The 18014-nt window shown below is 43.7% G+C and overlaps 1 protein-coding gene across 1 annotated transcript in view; it reads right to left on the bottom strand.

The window, feature by feature from the left end:
* The window catches only part of COL6A2 (collagen type VI alpha 2 chain), a 33282-nt gene extending 17077 nt beyond the window's left edge, over nt 1-16205 (bottom strand). The window contains exons 1-3 of the mRNA XM_088834885.1: nt 16184-16205; nt 946-1085; nt 183-781 (exon numbers count right to left, since the gene is read on the bottom strand). Of these exons, the coding sequence (XP_088691011.1) occupies nt 183-781; nt 946-1085; nt 16184-16185 (741 nt within the window). The 5' untranslated portion in view covers nt 16186-16205. The remainder of the gene's footprint in view (nt 1-182; nt 782-945; nt 1086-16183) is intronic.
* Between the last annotated feature and the right edge of the window lie 1809 nt (nt 16206-18014).

Below are 18014 nucleotides of genomic sequence, written 5' to 3'. Positions count from 1 at the left end.
GTGGGGAACTGCGGGTGGCACTAGCTCCGCATCTGGGCGGGGACCCAGGACATCAGAGCAGACACCAGACCCCTCCCCACCCCCGGCCCACACCCTTGTCCCCTCACTCACAGCACCCGCTGGGTAGACAGACCTGGAGCGGTGCGCTGCCTCCTGCTGCCCTGCCCCAGCCCACCACTCACCATGACCTTGATGATGCGGTTGATGGTGTCCTGGTCGATCTCAGTGGAGTCCGGCCGCATAGTCGCGTAGTTGTTGCGGTAGAGCTCGTGCGGTGTGTTGGCGATGTCCCGCAGGCCCTGCTCGTTCAGCTTCAGGTTGGGCGGCACCGCGAAGAGCCGGATGCCCTCCTCGCGGGCCCGCTCCGCCTGCAGCTTGATGCCCCCGCACGGGCTGCCGGTCACGTGCCCGTCGGTGATGACCACCGCGAAGTTGACCACGCCCTTGCCCACGTGCCGCCGGACCTCCTGGGTCATGTTGGCCAGCATGCAGTCGGTGAAGGTGCCCCGGCGGAAGGACCTGATGCTCTGCAGGCTCTTGGTGAAGGAGGCCCGGTCGCTGCCCGGCGGGCTGAACACCTCTACCAGATCGGAGAAGTGCAGGCCGCCGTAGCGCCAGCTCAGGGCCACCTGGTCCAGGTAGAGCTCATCCTGCAGTTGGCTGATGAACTGCAGCACGAACTGCTGCATGTGGTAGAGCAGGCTGTCGGTGGGGGACTGCATGGTGATGCTCTCCGATGTGTCCAGCACGAAGTACACGTGGATCGGGCAGTCGGCCTTCTCTGGGGACGCACAGGCTGTCACCTCGGGGCCTGAGCTGGTGGTCCTGGGGTCTGCCTGCTGGCTCTCCCTGCAGCCCGCCCCGCCCTCGGTCCAGCCCCGCCCCTCCGCCCTAGACCCCGCCTGCCCCACTCGCCCCACTGCACCATGCCCACACTGTTCGTACCTGGGCAGCTATTCCTGTCCGAGGTGCCCGGGCTGATGACCTCCTGCTGCTGAGCATGGACGGCCCCCAGGAGCCCCCAGAGCAGGAAGGCGGAAAAGGGGCTGCGAAGCATTTTGGCAGCACCCTTGCGCCTCGACATCCTGGAAAAGGGAAGAGTGGCGCTGCAGACCGTGCCCCACCCTCACATCACCGGCCCCCAACCCCCCTCCCCAGATGACGCTGGGGGGACACACGCAGGTCTGGAAGCACCTCAGCTCAGGGTGTGCCTTGTTCCCTTGCCGGGGTGGGGGCCACAAACACTGAGTGGGAGCAGAGACTGCAGGCTTTGGGCTCCATTCTGAGTGGGACAATCATGGCTCCTCCCTGTCCTGCACAGCCTGGGTGTAGAGGTTAAAGCGAGCCCCATGGGAGCATCAGGAAATCCAGGAGGGCTTCCTACAGGAGGTGATGGATGTGCCCAGACAGAGGGAAGTGTCCAGAGGAAGGGAACTCCCCGCCCAGAGGAATCTAGTTTACAGAGGACTGGGGGCAATGCTCGATAGTGTTGACTGAGAAGGTGGGGCGAGGCACAGGCCGGGGCTCTGAAGAACCCCGAAGCCTCCAACCACTGGTCTTGGCCATCATTGGACCTTAGCGGGGCCGGTGAGGGCTGACCATGGGATGGAGGCAAAGCTTTGTCTTCCACTACCCCTCATGCTGAGGTGCATGGAGGAGAGACCCCAGAGAGAGCGCCAGGAGGCCCACCATGTCCTGTGTGCTACAAGTGAAGGTGGGGACCGACGGGAGACTCACCCAGATCAGCAGTGTTCTCCATGTGCACAGGCATCACACACCACACATCACACACACACTCCACACCACACATACCACATACACAGATATCACACACACACATATCATATACTCACACACCATACACACACCACACATCACACACATTATACACATCACACATACACACTCCACACACACAGACATCACACACACATCATACACCACACACACATCATACACTCACACATCATACGCATGTCATACCACACACATTATATACATCACACACCACACACACATTACACACATCACACACACACTCCACACCACACACACCACACACACAGACATCTAACACACACACATTATACACATCACACATACATACTCCACACACACAGACATCACGCACACATACACTCACACATCATACGCATGTCATACCACACACATTATATACATCACACACCACACACACATTACACACATCACACACACACTCCACACCACACACACCACACACACAGACATCTAACACACACACATCATATACTCACACACCATACACACACCACACATCACACACATTATACACATCACACATACACACTCCACACACACAGACATCACACACACATCATACACTCACACATCATACGCATGTCATACCACACACATTATATACATCACACACCACACACACATTACACACATCACACACACACTCCACACCACACATACCACATACACAGATATCACACACACACATATCATATACTCACACACCATACACACACCACACATCACACACATTATACACATCACACATACACACTCCACACACACAGACATCACACACACATCACTCACACATCATACACATACCACACACACATTACACACATCACACACACACTCCACACCACACACACCACACACACAGACGTCTAACACACACACATTATACACATACCACACACACATTATACACATCACACATACACACTCCACACACACAGACATCACACACACATCATACACTCACGCATCATACCACACACCACACAAATTATACACATCACTCACACATACACACACCACACATACAGTGTACACATCACACACATACCGCACCACACACACAGACATCACACACACACATCATACACACATCATACACATAGGACACACACATTATACACATCACACATACACACTCCACACACACAGACATCACACACACATCCTCACACATCATACACATACCACACACACATTATACACATCACACGTACACACTCCACACCACACACACCACATACACATCATACATATCACACACACACACTCCACACCACAACACAGACATCACACACACATCATACACTCACATCACACGCATATCATACCACACACATTATATACATCACACACCACACACACATTATACACATCACACACACACACACTCCACACCACACACACCACACACACAGACATCTCACACACACACATTATACACATATTATACACATACCACACACACATTAAACACCTCACACACACACACTCCACACCACACACACCACACACACAGACATCTCACACACACACATTATACACATATTATACACATACCACACACACATTAAACACCTCACACACACACACTCCACACCACACACACCACACACACAGACATCTCACACACACACATTATACACATATTATACACATACCACACACACATTAAACACCTCACACACACACACTCCACACCAGACACCACATACATAGACATCTCACACACACACATCACATATATCATACACATATCACACACACATCATACACATCACACACACACTCCACACACACAGACATCTCACACACACACATCATACACACACCACACACACATTATACATATCACAACACACTCCATACCACATATACCACACACACCACACACACATATCACACACTCACACATCATACACCACACACACCATGCACTAACACACATAATTAAAAAGAGGCCCACATAATAAAGTGTACTGGTAGAAAATATTATTCTCAAATGTAATGAAAACTTCTAAAAGTATCTACCCAGTGGAAAAACACAAAAGCAACAAATACAAAATATAGAAATACCCAAAGGGAAAAATCAGTTTGGCCTATGGGAGGCAACCTCCAAGGTACCCCCTACTTGGAGTCCTCTCAGCCCCGAATTATGACTGACCACTGTGACCAACAGAATAACTTAGAATGTGTTATGTGACTTCCACGCATGGGACATAAAAAGCATGGTGGCTTCTGCCTGGTCCTCTCTTGAACTGCTTGCTAAGGAGGAGGCCATCTATCATGACATGAAGATGTGCCAACAGCCTTTGCAGCAACTCATGAAGGGAGGCAATGAGGCCTCCAGCTGACAGCAGTGAGTGAGCCATCTTGGAGGCAGATCCTCCACTCCAACCAAGACTTCAGATGACCGTGGCAGAGCCAATATCCTGCCTGCACCTTGCAAGGGACCCTGAGCTGGAACCACCCAGCAAGGCCTCCCTTGAATTCCTAACCTGAATAAACTACGAGATAGTAAATACTCAGGTGGTGCTAGTGGTAAAGAACCTACCTGCCAAAGCAGGAGACATAAGAGATGTGCGTTAGATTCCTGGGTTGGAAAGATTCCCCTGGAGGAGAGGATGGCAACCCACTCCAGTATTCTTGCCTGAAGAAGCCCATGGACAGAGGAGCCTGGCGGACTACAGTCCATAGGGTTGCAAAGAGTCAGACATGACTGAAATGACTTAGCACATTGTTTTAAATCACTGTTTTGAATACTTCATTATACAGCAATAAATCACTAATAGAGGCATCAAACTCTTCTACAGCATTGTAGACTTAAGGTGAGACAATGATTCAGAATTTTGACAGGAAAATAAAGTGACCCAAGGATGTCTCCCCAGCTACCTTATCTTTCATATACAAGAATAAACATCTCAGGAAACTAAAAATAGAATTCCCATATGATCCAGCAATCCCAATTCTGGGCATATATCCAGACAAAACTCTAATTCAAAACGATGCATGCACCCATATGTACATAGCAGCACTATCTAAAATAGCCAGGACATGGAAACAACCTAAATGTTCATTGACAGATGAATGAATACAGAAGATGTGGTACATATTTAATACACACAGTGGAATGCTACTCAGCCAAAAAAAGAACAAAATAATGTCATCTGCAGCAATGTGAATGTAACTAGAGATAATCAAACTAAGTGAAGTAAGTCAGACAGAGAAAGATAAATACCATATGACATAAGTGATATGATATCACTTACTTGTGAAATCTAAAATACGGCATAAATGAACTTATCTACCAAACAGAAACAGTCTCACAGACATAGAGAACAGACGGGTGGTTGCCATGGGGGAGAGAGGATGGGCAGGGAGTCTGGGGTAAGTATGTGCAAGCTATTACATTTAGAAAGGGTAAAAAAACAAGGACCTGCTATATAGCACAAGGAAGTATATTCAACATCCTCAGATAAATCATAGTGGAAAAGAACATAAAAAAAGAAAGTATATACATGTATATCTGAATCATTTTGCTGTACAGCAGAAATTAACACAATATTGTGAATCAACTATACTTCAGTTAAAAACAAATAAAGAGTAAAAAACGGATAAGCACCTCAGATGTAAATGGGCTCAGATCTATGCCACCTACACACCATTCCTAAAAAATATTCTGCAAGGAGTTTCTGCAAACAATAGAGAGGTATTGTGGATTTGGTTCCAGACCACCATAATAGAGCAAATATAATGAAGGGATTTTTTTGGTTTTCTAGTGCATAGAAAAGTTATGTTCACACTATAATGTAGTCTATTGTGTGAAATGGTGTATGTCTTAAAAAACAATATACGTAGCTTAATTTAAAATATTTTATTGCTAAAAATTCTAATCATGCCTTCAGAGAGTTGTATTAGTAATATTAAAGACTGCTGATCACAGATCACCATAACAAGGTAATAATGAAAAAGTCTGAACTATTTCAAGAACTCCCCAAACGTGACAGAGACACAAAGTGAGCAAACAGAGTTGAAGAAATGGCTCTCATAAACTTGCTCAATGCAGGGTTACCACAAGCTGCTGATTTGTAAAAACCAAAATATCTGCAAGGTGCAATAACGTGAAGTACATTAAAATGAGGTATGAATGTAATAGCTCTATTAAAGCCACCAAACATCCATTTATGATTAAAAGAAATCAGACAAGGCAAAACCTCATAAGAGATTTAGGAGTTGGATTAACACCATAAAGGATATAAATTTCAAATCAAGAAAAGTTATGACAAACCTAAACAATGTATTAAAAAGCAGAGACATCACTTTGCTGACAAAGGTCCATCTAGTCAAAGATATGGTTTCTCCAGTAGTCATGTACTGATGTCAGAGTTGGACCATAAAGAAGGCTGAGTGCCAAAGAATTGATGCTTTTGAATTGTGGTGCTGGAGAAGATTCTTGACAGTCCCTGGGACTGCAAGGCAATCAAACCAGTCAATCCTAAAGGAAATCAACCCTGAATATTCATTGGAAGGACTGATGCTGAAGCTCCAAAACTTTGGCCACCTGATGCAAAGAGATGACTCACTGGAAGAGACCCTGATGCTGGGCAAGATTGAAGGCAGGAGGAGAAGGGGATGACAGAGGATGAGACGATTGAATGGCATCACTGACTCAATGGACATGAGTTTGAGCAAACTCCAAGAGACAGTGAAGGGCAGGGAAGCCTGGTGTGCTACATTCCAGTGCGTCACAAAGAGTCAGATGCAAGTTAGCAACTGAACAACAACAATCAAATTTTACACAAAACTAAAATAGATGTTTTTGTCTTCACGGGTCACAGACTCTTTTAGGAATGTGGACAATTTTACCTGACACAAATACACAGATTTCCTTATTACTTCAGTGGACCCATCTATGGAACTGACTCCGGATTTATTAGATGGCTAATAAACACATGAAAAAATGCTCAACATCCCTCATCATCAGAGAAATGCAAATCAAAACCACAATGAGATACCATTTCACACCAGTCAGAATGGCTGCTATCCAAAAGTCTACATGCAATAAGTGCTGGAGAGGGTGTGGAGAGAAGGGAACCCTCTTACACTGTTGGTGGGAATGCAAACTAGTACAGCCACTATGGAGAACAGTGTGGAGATTCCTCAGAAAACTGGAAATAGAACTGCCATATGATCCAGCGATCGCACTCCTGGGCATACACACCGAGGAAACCAGAATTGAAAGAGACACATGTACTCCAATGTTCATTGCAGCACTGTTTATAATAGCCAGGACATGGAAGCAACCTAGATGTCCATCTGCAGATGAATGGATAAGAAAGCTTTGGTACATATACACAATGGAGTATTTCTCAGCCATCAAAAAGAATGCATTTGAATCAGTTTTAATGAGGTGGATGAAATTGGAGCCAATTATACAGAGTGAAGTAAGCCAGAAAGAACATCAATACCGTATATTAACGCATATATATGGAATTTAGAAAAATGGTAACCTGAACCCTGTATAAGAGACTGCAAAAGAGACATAGGCATTTAGAACAGTCTTTGGGACTCTGTGGGAGAGGGTGAAGGTGGAATGATTGGGGAGAATGGAATTGTAGCATGTATATTATCATAAGTGACCAGTCCAGGTTCGACGCATAAATTTTCCTCTGTTCATTTCTTTGATTTTTTTCTTTATTTTTTATAATTAAAAAAATAAAAAAAAAACAAAAAAAAAAAAACAAAACTCCTGCACTTGAAGAATGACCATTAGAGTACAAAAATTAAAAAAGACAAAAAGACTGTTGATCTCACTCGATTACTCACTGTTGTTTTGGAAGTCAATGTAACAAGACAGTAAAAAGAAACAAGTATAAATCTTGTAAAGGATGAGATGGGAACGCCTTATTAAAGATGGTGTTATCCACCTAGAAAACTCAATAAGATAAACTGAACAAAGTTTAGGGGAGAGAGAAAGGGGTTTCAATGAGGCAGTTATAAGAAAAATTCACAAAAATCTACAGGTTTTCTTCTATCAGGAACAACCAATTAGAAAAGGTAATGGAAAAAATACTATTTACACTAGCAAGAAAACCAAAATAAATCCAAGGAATAAACTTAACAAGAACCTAAGGATGTGCATGACTTATGGAAAAACCTCAAGAAATTTCCAAAGAACACAGTTGGAGAGAAAAACCTTGTTTTTAGATGAGAGACACAATACTTAAGAATATCAGTTATTTCAGAATATCAGTTATTTCTAACCAAATCTATAACTGAATATAATTTTGACTAAAATTTCCAATAAATTTTCTTTTTTGCCATTATTTGTTGACAAAATAAATCCTAGGTTCATCTGAAAGAATAAATAAGAGTAGGTGAGAAAAATATAAAATGAAGATTGATAAAATTCATGCTATCAAGTGCAATAATGGAATACAATGACAGTAATGAAGTATTTGTGGTTTTGGTGCCGGAAATGGCCAGAAGACCACATAGCAGTGGCATAAAACCATATGAAAACTGAAAAGATGAGATGGCTGTTTTCAGAGCAGTGAAAGAAGGCTGGGAAAAGGGCTCCCAATATGACTAAAAGTAATCCTACCTCATGCAGGGCACCCAAATACAATCCAGGAGGAGCAAATAACTGTTTGTAAAGCATGGACTAAAAAGTTTTTGAAGAAAATAGAAAAGATGAAGTGGCATAAAATGTCTATACTACTCTGCACCAGATGGTACACTGCGGATTTTTAACCTTCACAACAGCCCTTGGATATTAGTGCTATTATAACCTCCATTTCATTGATGAGGAAACTGAGACCAAGATAGGTAACTTTTCTGAGGTGCTCAGCTAGTAGCTGAGCTTCAAATCCAGGCAGTATGGTTTTGAGTCCACAGTCTTGATAACTGGGCTCTCACATATCACCTTTATAACAACAAAGCAACATGTGCAGAGTGGAAACATACTAAGAGCCAGGCAACCATCTTCCCAATGCATGATCAAGATTTAATATTTTTAAGGTTTAAAAATTTTGATAGCCTGTTATTGTGTATATATTTACAGCTACAATATGTTGTTTTCTGTTGTCTTAAGCTTTTTATTAATATATAATGTCCTTCTTTGTCTCTTATAACTCTTTTTGATTTAAAGTTCACTTTACCTGGTGTTGGTATAGCTGCCCCTGCTCTCTTTTGGTTCCTATTTGCATGGAATAGCATTTTCCATCCTTTCACTTTCAATCTATTTGTGTCTTTGGATCTAAAGTGAATCTTTTGTAGACAGTATTTCGCTGGATGGTGTTTTTTAAAGTCCATTCAGCCAGTATCTGTCTTTTGCTTGGAAAGTACAATCCATCAACAATTCAAATAACTATTGATAAGGAGAGACTTACGTATGTAGTTCTGCTATTTGTTTTCTATGTACCTTATAGTTTTTTGCTCCTCATTTTCTGCATTACTGTCTTCCTTTCTGTGTAGCTGATTGCTGTAGCAAAACATTTACATCCCTTACTCATTTCTTTTTGTGTTTTTAGGTACTTTCTTTATGGTTACCATGGGATTACCTTAACATTATAAAATTATAACAATATAATTGGAATTTATGCCAGTTTAACTTTGTGCTGCCTGCCCAGTCATGTCCGACTCTTTGCAACCCCATAGACTGGTAGCCCCCGAGTTTGCTCCATCCATGGAATTTTCCAGGCAAGAATATTAGAGTGGGCTGCCATTTCCTATTCCAGGGGATCTTACCCTCCTAGGGATAAAACTTGTGTCTCCTGCATTATCAGGCATATTCTTTACCACTGTGCCACCTGGGAAACCAGTTTAAGTTCAACAACATACACACAAAAAACTGCTCCAAAAACATAAGCAAGTATTATTTTTAATGTATTGGTCCCTTAAATTATGTAGAAAACAAAATGTGGAGTTACAAACTAAAGTTACAATCATACTAGTTTCAAGAAGAACAGAGCTGGAGGAATCATGTACCCAATTTCAGACTATACCACAAAGCTACAGTAATCAAAACAATATAGTACTGGCACAAAAACAGACATATAGATCAACAGGAAAGAACAGAGAGCCCAGTGCATAAACCCATGCACTTATGGTCATTAATCTATAACAAAGAAGGCAAGAATATACAATGAAGAAAAGACAGTCTCTTCAATAATTGGTGCTGGGAAAACTGGACAGCTAAATGTAAAAGAGTAAATTAGAACATTCTCTAACACTATATACAAAAATAAACTCAAAATGGATTGAAGATCTAAATATAAGACGACTGGATACCATAAAACTTTCAAAGGAAACAAGGGCAGAACACTCTGACATAAATCACAGCACTATTTTTTTTTTGCTCGGTCTCCAAAAACAAAGGAAATAAAACCAGAATTAAGCAAATGAAATCTAATTACACTTAAAAGCTTTTTCACAGCAGAGGAAACCATTGACAAAATGAAAAGACAACCTGCTGAATGAGAAAAGATATTTGCAAATGATACAACCAATAATGGGCTGTGTGTGTGTGTTAGTTACTCAGTTGTGTCCAACTCTGCGACCTCATGAACTGTAGCCTGCCAGGATCCTCTGTCCATGGGATTTGCCAGGGAAGAATACTGGAGTGGGTTGCCATTTCCTTCTCCAAATAAGGGGTTACTATCCAACATATATAAACAGCTCATATAACTCAACATCAAAAACACAAACAACCCAATTAAAAAATGGGCAGGAAAACTGAATAGATATTTTTTCAAAGAGGAAAGGCAGATGGCCAACAGATACAGGAAAAGATTCTCAATACTGCTAATCATCAGGGAATTGCTAATCAAACTCACAATAAGATATCACCTCACACATGTCAGAATGGTTATCATCAGAGAGAGTGCAAATAACAACTGTTGATGAAGATGTGAAGAAAAGGAAACCCTCATCACTTTTGAAGGGAATTGGTGGATTCCACTGTGTAATCGGTTGGTGCATCCATCATGGAAATCAGTATGGAGGCTTCTCAAAAAAACTAGAGTTACCATCAGTTCAGTTCAGTTCAGTTCAGTCGCTCAGTCACGTCCGACTCTTTGTGACCACATGAATCGCAGCACGCCAGGCCTCCCTGTCCATCACCAACTCCCAGAGTTCACTCAAACTCATGTCCATCGAGTCAGTGATGCCATCCAGCCATCTCATTCTCTGTTGTCCCCTTCTCCTCCCACCCCCAATCCCTCCCAGCATCAGAGTCTTTTCCAGTGAGTCAACTCTTCGCATGAGGTGGCCAAAGTATTGGAGTTTCAGCTTCAGCATCAGTCCTTCCAATGAATAGACAGGACTGATTTCCTTTAGAATGGACTGGTTGGCTCTCCTTGCAGTCCCAGGGACTCTCAAGAGTCTTCTCCAGCACCACAGTTCAAAAGCATCAATTCTTCGGTGATCAGCTTTCTTCACAGAGTTACCATGGTGTTGCTGCTGCTGCTGCTAAGTCGCTTCAGTCATGTCCGACTCTGTGAGACCCCATAGACGGCAGCCCACCAGGCTCCCCTGTCCCTGGGATTCTCCAGGCAAGAACACTGGAGTTACCATATGACCCAGCAATTCCACTCCTGGGTATCAGTTCAGTTCAGTTCAGTCGCTCAGTCGTGTCCGACTCTCCGCGACCCCATGAATCACAGCACGCCAGGCCTCCCTGTCCATCACCAAATCCCGGAGTACACTCAAACTCATGTCCACAGAGTCGGTGATGCCATCCAGCCATCTCATTCTCTGTCGTCCCCTTCTCCTCCCGCCCCCAACCTTTCCCAGCATCAGAGTCTTTTCCAGTGAGTCAACTCGTCGCATGAGGTGGCCAAAGTATTGGAGTTTCAGCTTTAGCATCAGTCCCTCCAATGAACATCCAGGATTGATCTCCTTTAGAATGGACTGGTTGGATCTCCTTGCAGTATAAGGGACTCTCAAGAGTCTTCTCCAACACCACAGTTCAAAAGCATCGATTCTTCGGCGATCAGCCTTCTTCACAGTCCAACTCTCACATCCATACATGACCACGGGAAAAACCATTGCCTTGACTAGACGGACCTTGGTTGCAAAGTAATGTCTCTGCTTTTTAATATACTATCAAGGTTGGTCATAACTTTCCAGGTATACATTAGATTAATTATTGTTGTTTTTTAAAAAATGTATTAGTCTCTCAAATCATGTAGAAAATAAGTGAGTTATATGCCATTGTTATAATAATTACTGTTATAATAATAGCTTTATAAAATTGTTCATGTATTTACCTTTACTGAGATCTTTTATCTTCATATGACTTCAAGTTACTGTCTATTGTTCTTTCATTTCACCTGCAGGACTCTCTTGAGCATTTCTTGTAGGGCAGACCTATAATGAACTCCTTCAGCTTTTGTTTATCTGGGAGTTTTGAAAGTTTGCCCTCAATTTTGGGGGACAGTTTTGCTGGATATAGAATTTTTGGGTGACAGATTTTCTTTTAGCATTTTGAATGTATTAACCCACTACCTCTGGTTTCCAGAGTTTCTGATGAGACATCTTCTGGTAATGTTATTGAAGTCCCTTTGGATATGATGAGCCACTTCCTTCTTGCTCATATAAAATTTTTCTCTCTGTTTTGTCTTTTGACAGTTTGATTATAATGTGTAACGTCTGAGTCTCTTTAAGTTCATCTTATTTGTCTTAGATGTTTATATTCACGTCATTCATCAAATTTGGGAAGTCTCTTCACATGTTTCATCTGCCCCTTTCTTCTCCTTTTGTGACTCCCAACACTGTATGCAGGTCCTTTAGGTTCTGTTCACTTTTCTTCAATCATTTTTCTTTCTGCTCCTCAGACTCACAATTTCCATTGTCTTATTTTCAACTTGACTGATCCTTTCTTTGCTCAAATGCTTTTGAACTGTGGTGTTGGAGAAGACTCTTGAGAGTCCCTTGGACTGCAAGGAGATCCAACCAGTCCATTCTAAAGGAGATCAATCCTGGGTGTTCATTGGAGGGACTGATGCTAAAGCTGAAACTCCAATACTTTGGCCACCTCATGCAACGAGTTGACTCACTGGAAAAGACTCTGATGCTGGGAAAGGTTGGGGGCGGGAGGAGACGGGGACGACGGAGAATGAGATGGCTGGATGGCATCACCGACTCTGTGGACATGAGTTTGAGTGAACTCCGGGAGTTGGTGATGGACAGGGAGGCCTGGCGAGCTGTGATTCATGGGGTCGCGGAGAGTCGGACACGACTGAGCGACTGAATTGAACTGAACTGAATAAATAAAATCATTGTGCTCTTCTGCTCTATTAAATCTTTTTTGATTCTACCAGGTTTTCTATTTATTGATATTTCTATTTTGTTAATACACTATTTTTAACTTCCTTCACTTCTTCCTTTAGTTCCTTGAGCATCTTTAAGAGAGTTGTGTTAAAGTCTTTGTCTAGCAGATTCACCATCAGGGATGGTTTTGGTTGGTTTACATTTTTTCCATCGAATGGGCCATATTTTCCTGTTCATTTACTTGCCTTTTGATTCTTGTTAAAATCCGGACATTTGAATCTACTACGGTAACTCTGGAAATCAGATTCTTCTCCTTCCCTAGGGTTTGCTATTTTTTATTGTTTTTGTTTTATTTCTGTTGTAAGCTGTCTCTGTGCCAAGGATCAGCCTGAACAGTAAAGGTGCGTGTGTACATGCTAAGTCGCTTCAGTTGTGTCTGACTCTCTGTGACCCCATGGACTGTAGCTTGCCAGGCTACTCTGCCCATGGAATTCTCCAGGCAAGAATACTGGAATGGATTGCCATTTCCTTCTCCAGGGGATCTGCCTGACTCAGGGATCGAACCTGCATCTCTTATGTCTCCTGCATTGGCAGGCAGGTTCTTGACCACTTGGGACTTGGGAAGCCCCAAGGAGTAAAGGTAAGGTCTTCTTGTATCCTTCCTGAGCTTATACTTTCCCCTAGACATGTGCAGTGCCTGTCTAATTTCCCCTGTATATGCAATTGCTTTCCAATGTTTGACTTCAAAAGGAGAAAAAGAAAAATAAAAGGGTGGGGGAGGTGCTAGTCTTTTAAATCCCCTGGAAGTCAGCTCAACCAGAGAGGGTAAGGCTTGCAATGATAGGGAAAAGTGTAACAACAATGGAATCCTCAATAGATTTAAAAAGAAAATATCATGAAAAGTATCTTCTCTGATCACAATGGGATGACTTTAGAAGTCAATAACTGCAGCCATGAAATTAAAAGACGCTTACTCCTTGGAAGGAAAGTTATGACCAACCTAGGTAGTATATTTAAAAGCAGAGACATTACTTTGCCAACCAAGGTCCGTCTAGTCAAGGCAATGGTTTTTCCAGTGGTCATGTATGGATGTGAGAGTTGGACTGTGAAGAAAGCTGAGCGTTGAAGAATTGATGCTTTTGAACTGTGGTGTTGGAGAAGACTCTTGAGAGTCCCTTGGACTGCAAGGAGATCCAACCAGTCCATTCTAAAGGAGATCAATCCTAGGTGTTCATTGGAAGGACTGATGCTAAAGCTGAAACTGCAATACTTTAGCCACCTCAGGCGACGAGTTGACTCACTGGAAAAGACTCTGATGCTGGGAGGGATTGGGGGTGGGAGGAGAAGGGGATGACAGAGAATGAGATGGCTGGATGGCATCACTGACTCGATGGACATGAGTTTGAGTGAACTCTGGGAGTTGGTGATGGACAGGGAGGCCTGGCGTGCTGTGATTCATGGGGTCGCAAAGAGTCAGACATGACTGAGCGACTGAACTGAACTGAACTGAACAGAAGGAAAACTAGAAAATTCACAGAATTGTGGGAATTAAACAACTCACTCTTAAACAACCTAAAGATTAAAGAATAATCACAAGGGAAATCAGAAAATACTCACAGACTGATAAAAATGAAAACAAGACATACTAAATACATGAAACACAGTAAAAGCAGTATGAAGGAGAGAATTTACAGCTATAAATGTTTACATAAAACAAGAAAGATCTCAAATCAATAAGCTAACTTTACAATTTAAGGAACTAGAAAAAAAACAAACTAAACATACATCTAGCAGAAGGAGTGAAATAATAAACATTAGAGCAGAGATAAATGAAATGGATAATTGACAAACAATAGAAAAACTCAAAGAAACCAAAAGTTGATTCTTCAAAAAGTTCAACAACACTGACAAATCTTATCTAGATGGACTAAGAAAAAAAGAGAGAATACTCAAATCACTAAAATCATAAATGAAAGTGGGACATTACTACTTATTCCACAGAAATAAGAAGAATTATAAAAGAGTACTATAATCAGTTGCACATCAACAAATTAGATAACCTAGATGAAATGGACAAATCCCTAGAAACGCAAAACCTACAAAGAGAAAATGAAGAAGAAAAATCTGAGTATTGTTAGTAAGGAGTTTGAATCAGTAATTGAAAATCTGACAAAGAAAAGCCCTTGACCTGATGGCTTTATTGGTGCATCCTATGAAGCATTTAAAGTGGAACTAATATCAATATTTCTCAAACTTTTCCAAAAGAAATTGAAGAAGAGGGAATACCTCCAAACTCATTCTACGAAGTCAGCATTACAGATGGCATCATTGACTCATAGAATATGAATCTGAGCAAACTCTGGGAGACAATGAAGTCAAGGAAGCCTGGTATGCTGCAGTCCAAGGGGTCACAATTTAGCACCTGAACAATATTACCCCAATACCAAAACCAGATAGACACTACAAGAAAAGAAAACTACAGCCTAAAATCCTCAACAAAATATTAGGAAACAGAATTCAACAGGATAGAAAAAGGGTTAGACATCATGATCAAGTGGGATTTATTCCCAGAATGCAAAGATGGTTCAACATATGAAAATCAATTAACGTAACACACCACATTAACAGAATGAAGGAAAAACCCACATGATCATCTCAATTGATGCAGAAAAATCTTTTATCAAATTCAATATCCTTTTATGATTCAAAAACTCAACAAAGTAGGACTAGATGGAAACTATCTCAGCATAATAAAAGCCATTTATGAAAATCCCACAGCAAATATCAAATTCAATCGTGAGAGACTAGAAGTTTTTCTAAGGTCAGGAACAAAACAAGATGACCATTTTTACCACTTCTATTCAATATAGTATTGGAAATCCTAGTCAGAACAATTAGGCAAGAAAGAGAAATAAAAGGTAGAAGTAAAATTATCTCTGTTCACAGACGATATGATCTTCCATGTATAAAATCCCGAAGAGTCCACAGAAAGAAACTGTTACATAAATGAATTAATCTAAGCAGCGGGATACAAAGTCGACACACAAAAGTCATTTGCATTTCTATACACCAACAATGAACAACACAAAAGGTAAATTAAGAAAACAATTACATTTACATTAACTGCACTGTTGCTTAGTGATCTGGCCCAAGCCCAACGCGTGCTCAGGGTAGCGGCTGGCCTCCAGGTCTTGTTCAGTGAGCAGAATCCCATGAGCCCCGCTTCTCTGCAGATGTGCCCCATACCAGGGTCCCCCGGCTCTGCACAAATGTTTGAAAGGAGTCACAGGAGGGACCAATCCAGTGGAACGTGGGGTGGGGTTTAAAATAAAAGAATCAAACTATTTGGGTTTTTCTTAAAATAGTCATGGGAGCCAAGTTTTCCAGGTATCATAAAGCATTCATGGCAGCAAACACGGTCTCCCTCCACTCTGTACCTGGAGACCCCGTCTTACAGATGAGAAAATAGCTATGGAGAGGAGGGCAGGCTCGGCCCACACCCTCTGCTGAAGCCTAGGAAGACCCCTGGGTGCTGCTCCTTCTCCCAGGCACTGGCCCATTCCAGGGAGCTCGACTGACCTGAGGGACCTCAGGCGAGTCCACTGCACAACAGAGCCACCCATGCTGGCTGGCGATGCAGAGTCCATTGGGTGTGGATGTGCCCTGCCTGACCAAGTGACCCAGCGGCCGGAGCCTGGTCTCCTATATGTTGCCTTGCCTGTGGCTTCCACCTCGGACGGGCCCAACAACTGCCCGCAACCTGCTGCGGTCTTCACAGCCCTGCCCCCAGGTCACTTTCATCAGCACAGGGTGGCAGCTTTGCAGTGGCCAGAGTATTTCAGAGGTCCGTTGAGACCCACGTCTTGCTGAATGGACACATCTCTGCCCCTTGCATCTAGCCCCTCCAGTCACCTATGCCCCAGGGGCCCAGGCCCTCTCCCCACCCCACCTCCTGCCACTAAGCAACAGGAGGAGGCAGACCACTCCCCTCCATGCTGGGAGCCCCCAATACCCATCAGGCCTCCTGGCCCTGGTGAGGCAGACAGAGATAGGCAGGAAATAAACCTCGCTGTAAGAGGGCCTCCAGGCCAGAGCTCATTTACTGAAAATCCCAAGGATGGAGGAGCCTGGTAGGCTGCAGTCCATGGGGTCACTCAGTCGGAAACAACTGAGCGACCTCACTTTCACTTTTCACTTCCACGCATTGGAGAAGGAAATGGCAACCCACTCCAGTGTTCTTGCCTGGAGAATCCCAGAGACGGGGAGCCTGGTAGGCTGCTGTCTATGGGGTCGCACAGAGTTGGACACGACTGAAGCGACTTAGCAGCAGCAGCAGCAGCAGCAAACCCAAGGAGATTTGTGGACCTCAAGCCTCCTTCTTTTTGGGTGTCAATCTGCAAGTGAAGAGCCTTTCCGTGGGGACAGCTGGGTGGCCTAGGGGTGTGGGAGCTGTCAGCTTCCTCCCTAGGTGCAGGGGAGGATGTTTGGGGGCCCTGGGCAGGATGGCAGGCACACAGGGGTGGCCTGCCACCCCTGGTCGTCCTTACTGGTATCAGTAGGTATTCCCAGTGGCAGACCTCCCCCACCACCCCAGTGGGTGCTGGGTCCTGTCCCAGGCTCTGCTGGGGAGGATCCTGAGGATCTGGGGCGGGGGTGGGGCCGGCCCATCAGGGGAGCCGCCCAGCATAGTCAGCACCCTCCCTCCCCACCGCGCTCCCCTCGGTCTCCCTCAGCAGACTCTCCGGTGGGGGGCAGATGCTCAGTGGACACCACCAGCCTCAGAGGAATGGGGCAGGCTGGGCTCCTGCTGGCTCCTGGGTAGATGGGGTGTGACTGTGACTCCCCTTCCCCTGCTCTCCATCGGAATGTCAGGGACCCCTCCTCCCCTGAGGCCCACTGCAGGGAAGATGGCCCCTTGGAGCTCATTCTAGGGACGAGTTTTT

The sequence above is a fragment of the Moschus berezovskii genome, chromosome 1, assembly GCF_049115385.1.
Source record: "Moschus berezovskii isolate FMDL1 chromosome 1, NW_MosBer_1.0, whole genome shotgun sequence".
Taxonomy (NCBI): Eukaryota; Metazoa; Chordata; class Mammalia; order Artiodactyla; family Moschidae; genus Moschus; species Moschus berezovskii.
This window is presented reverse-complemented; position numbering and strand designations above follow the sequence as displayed.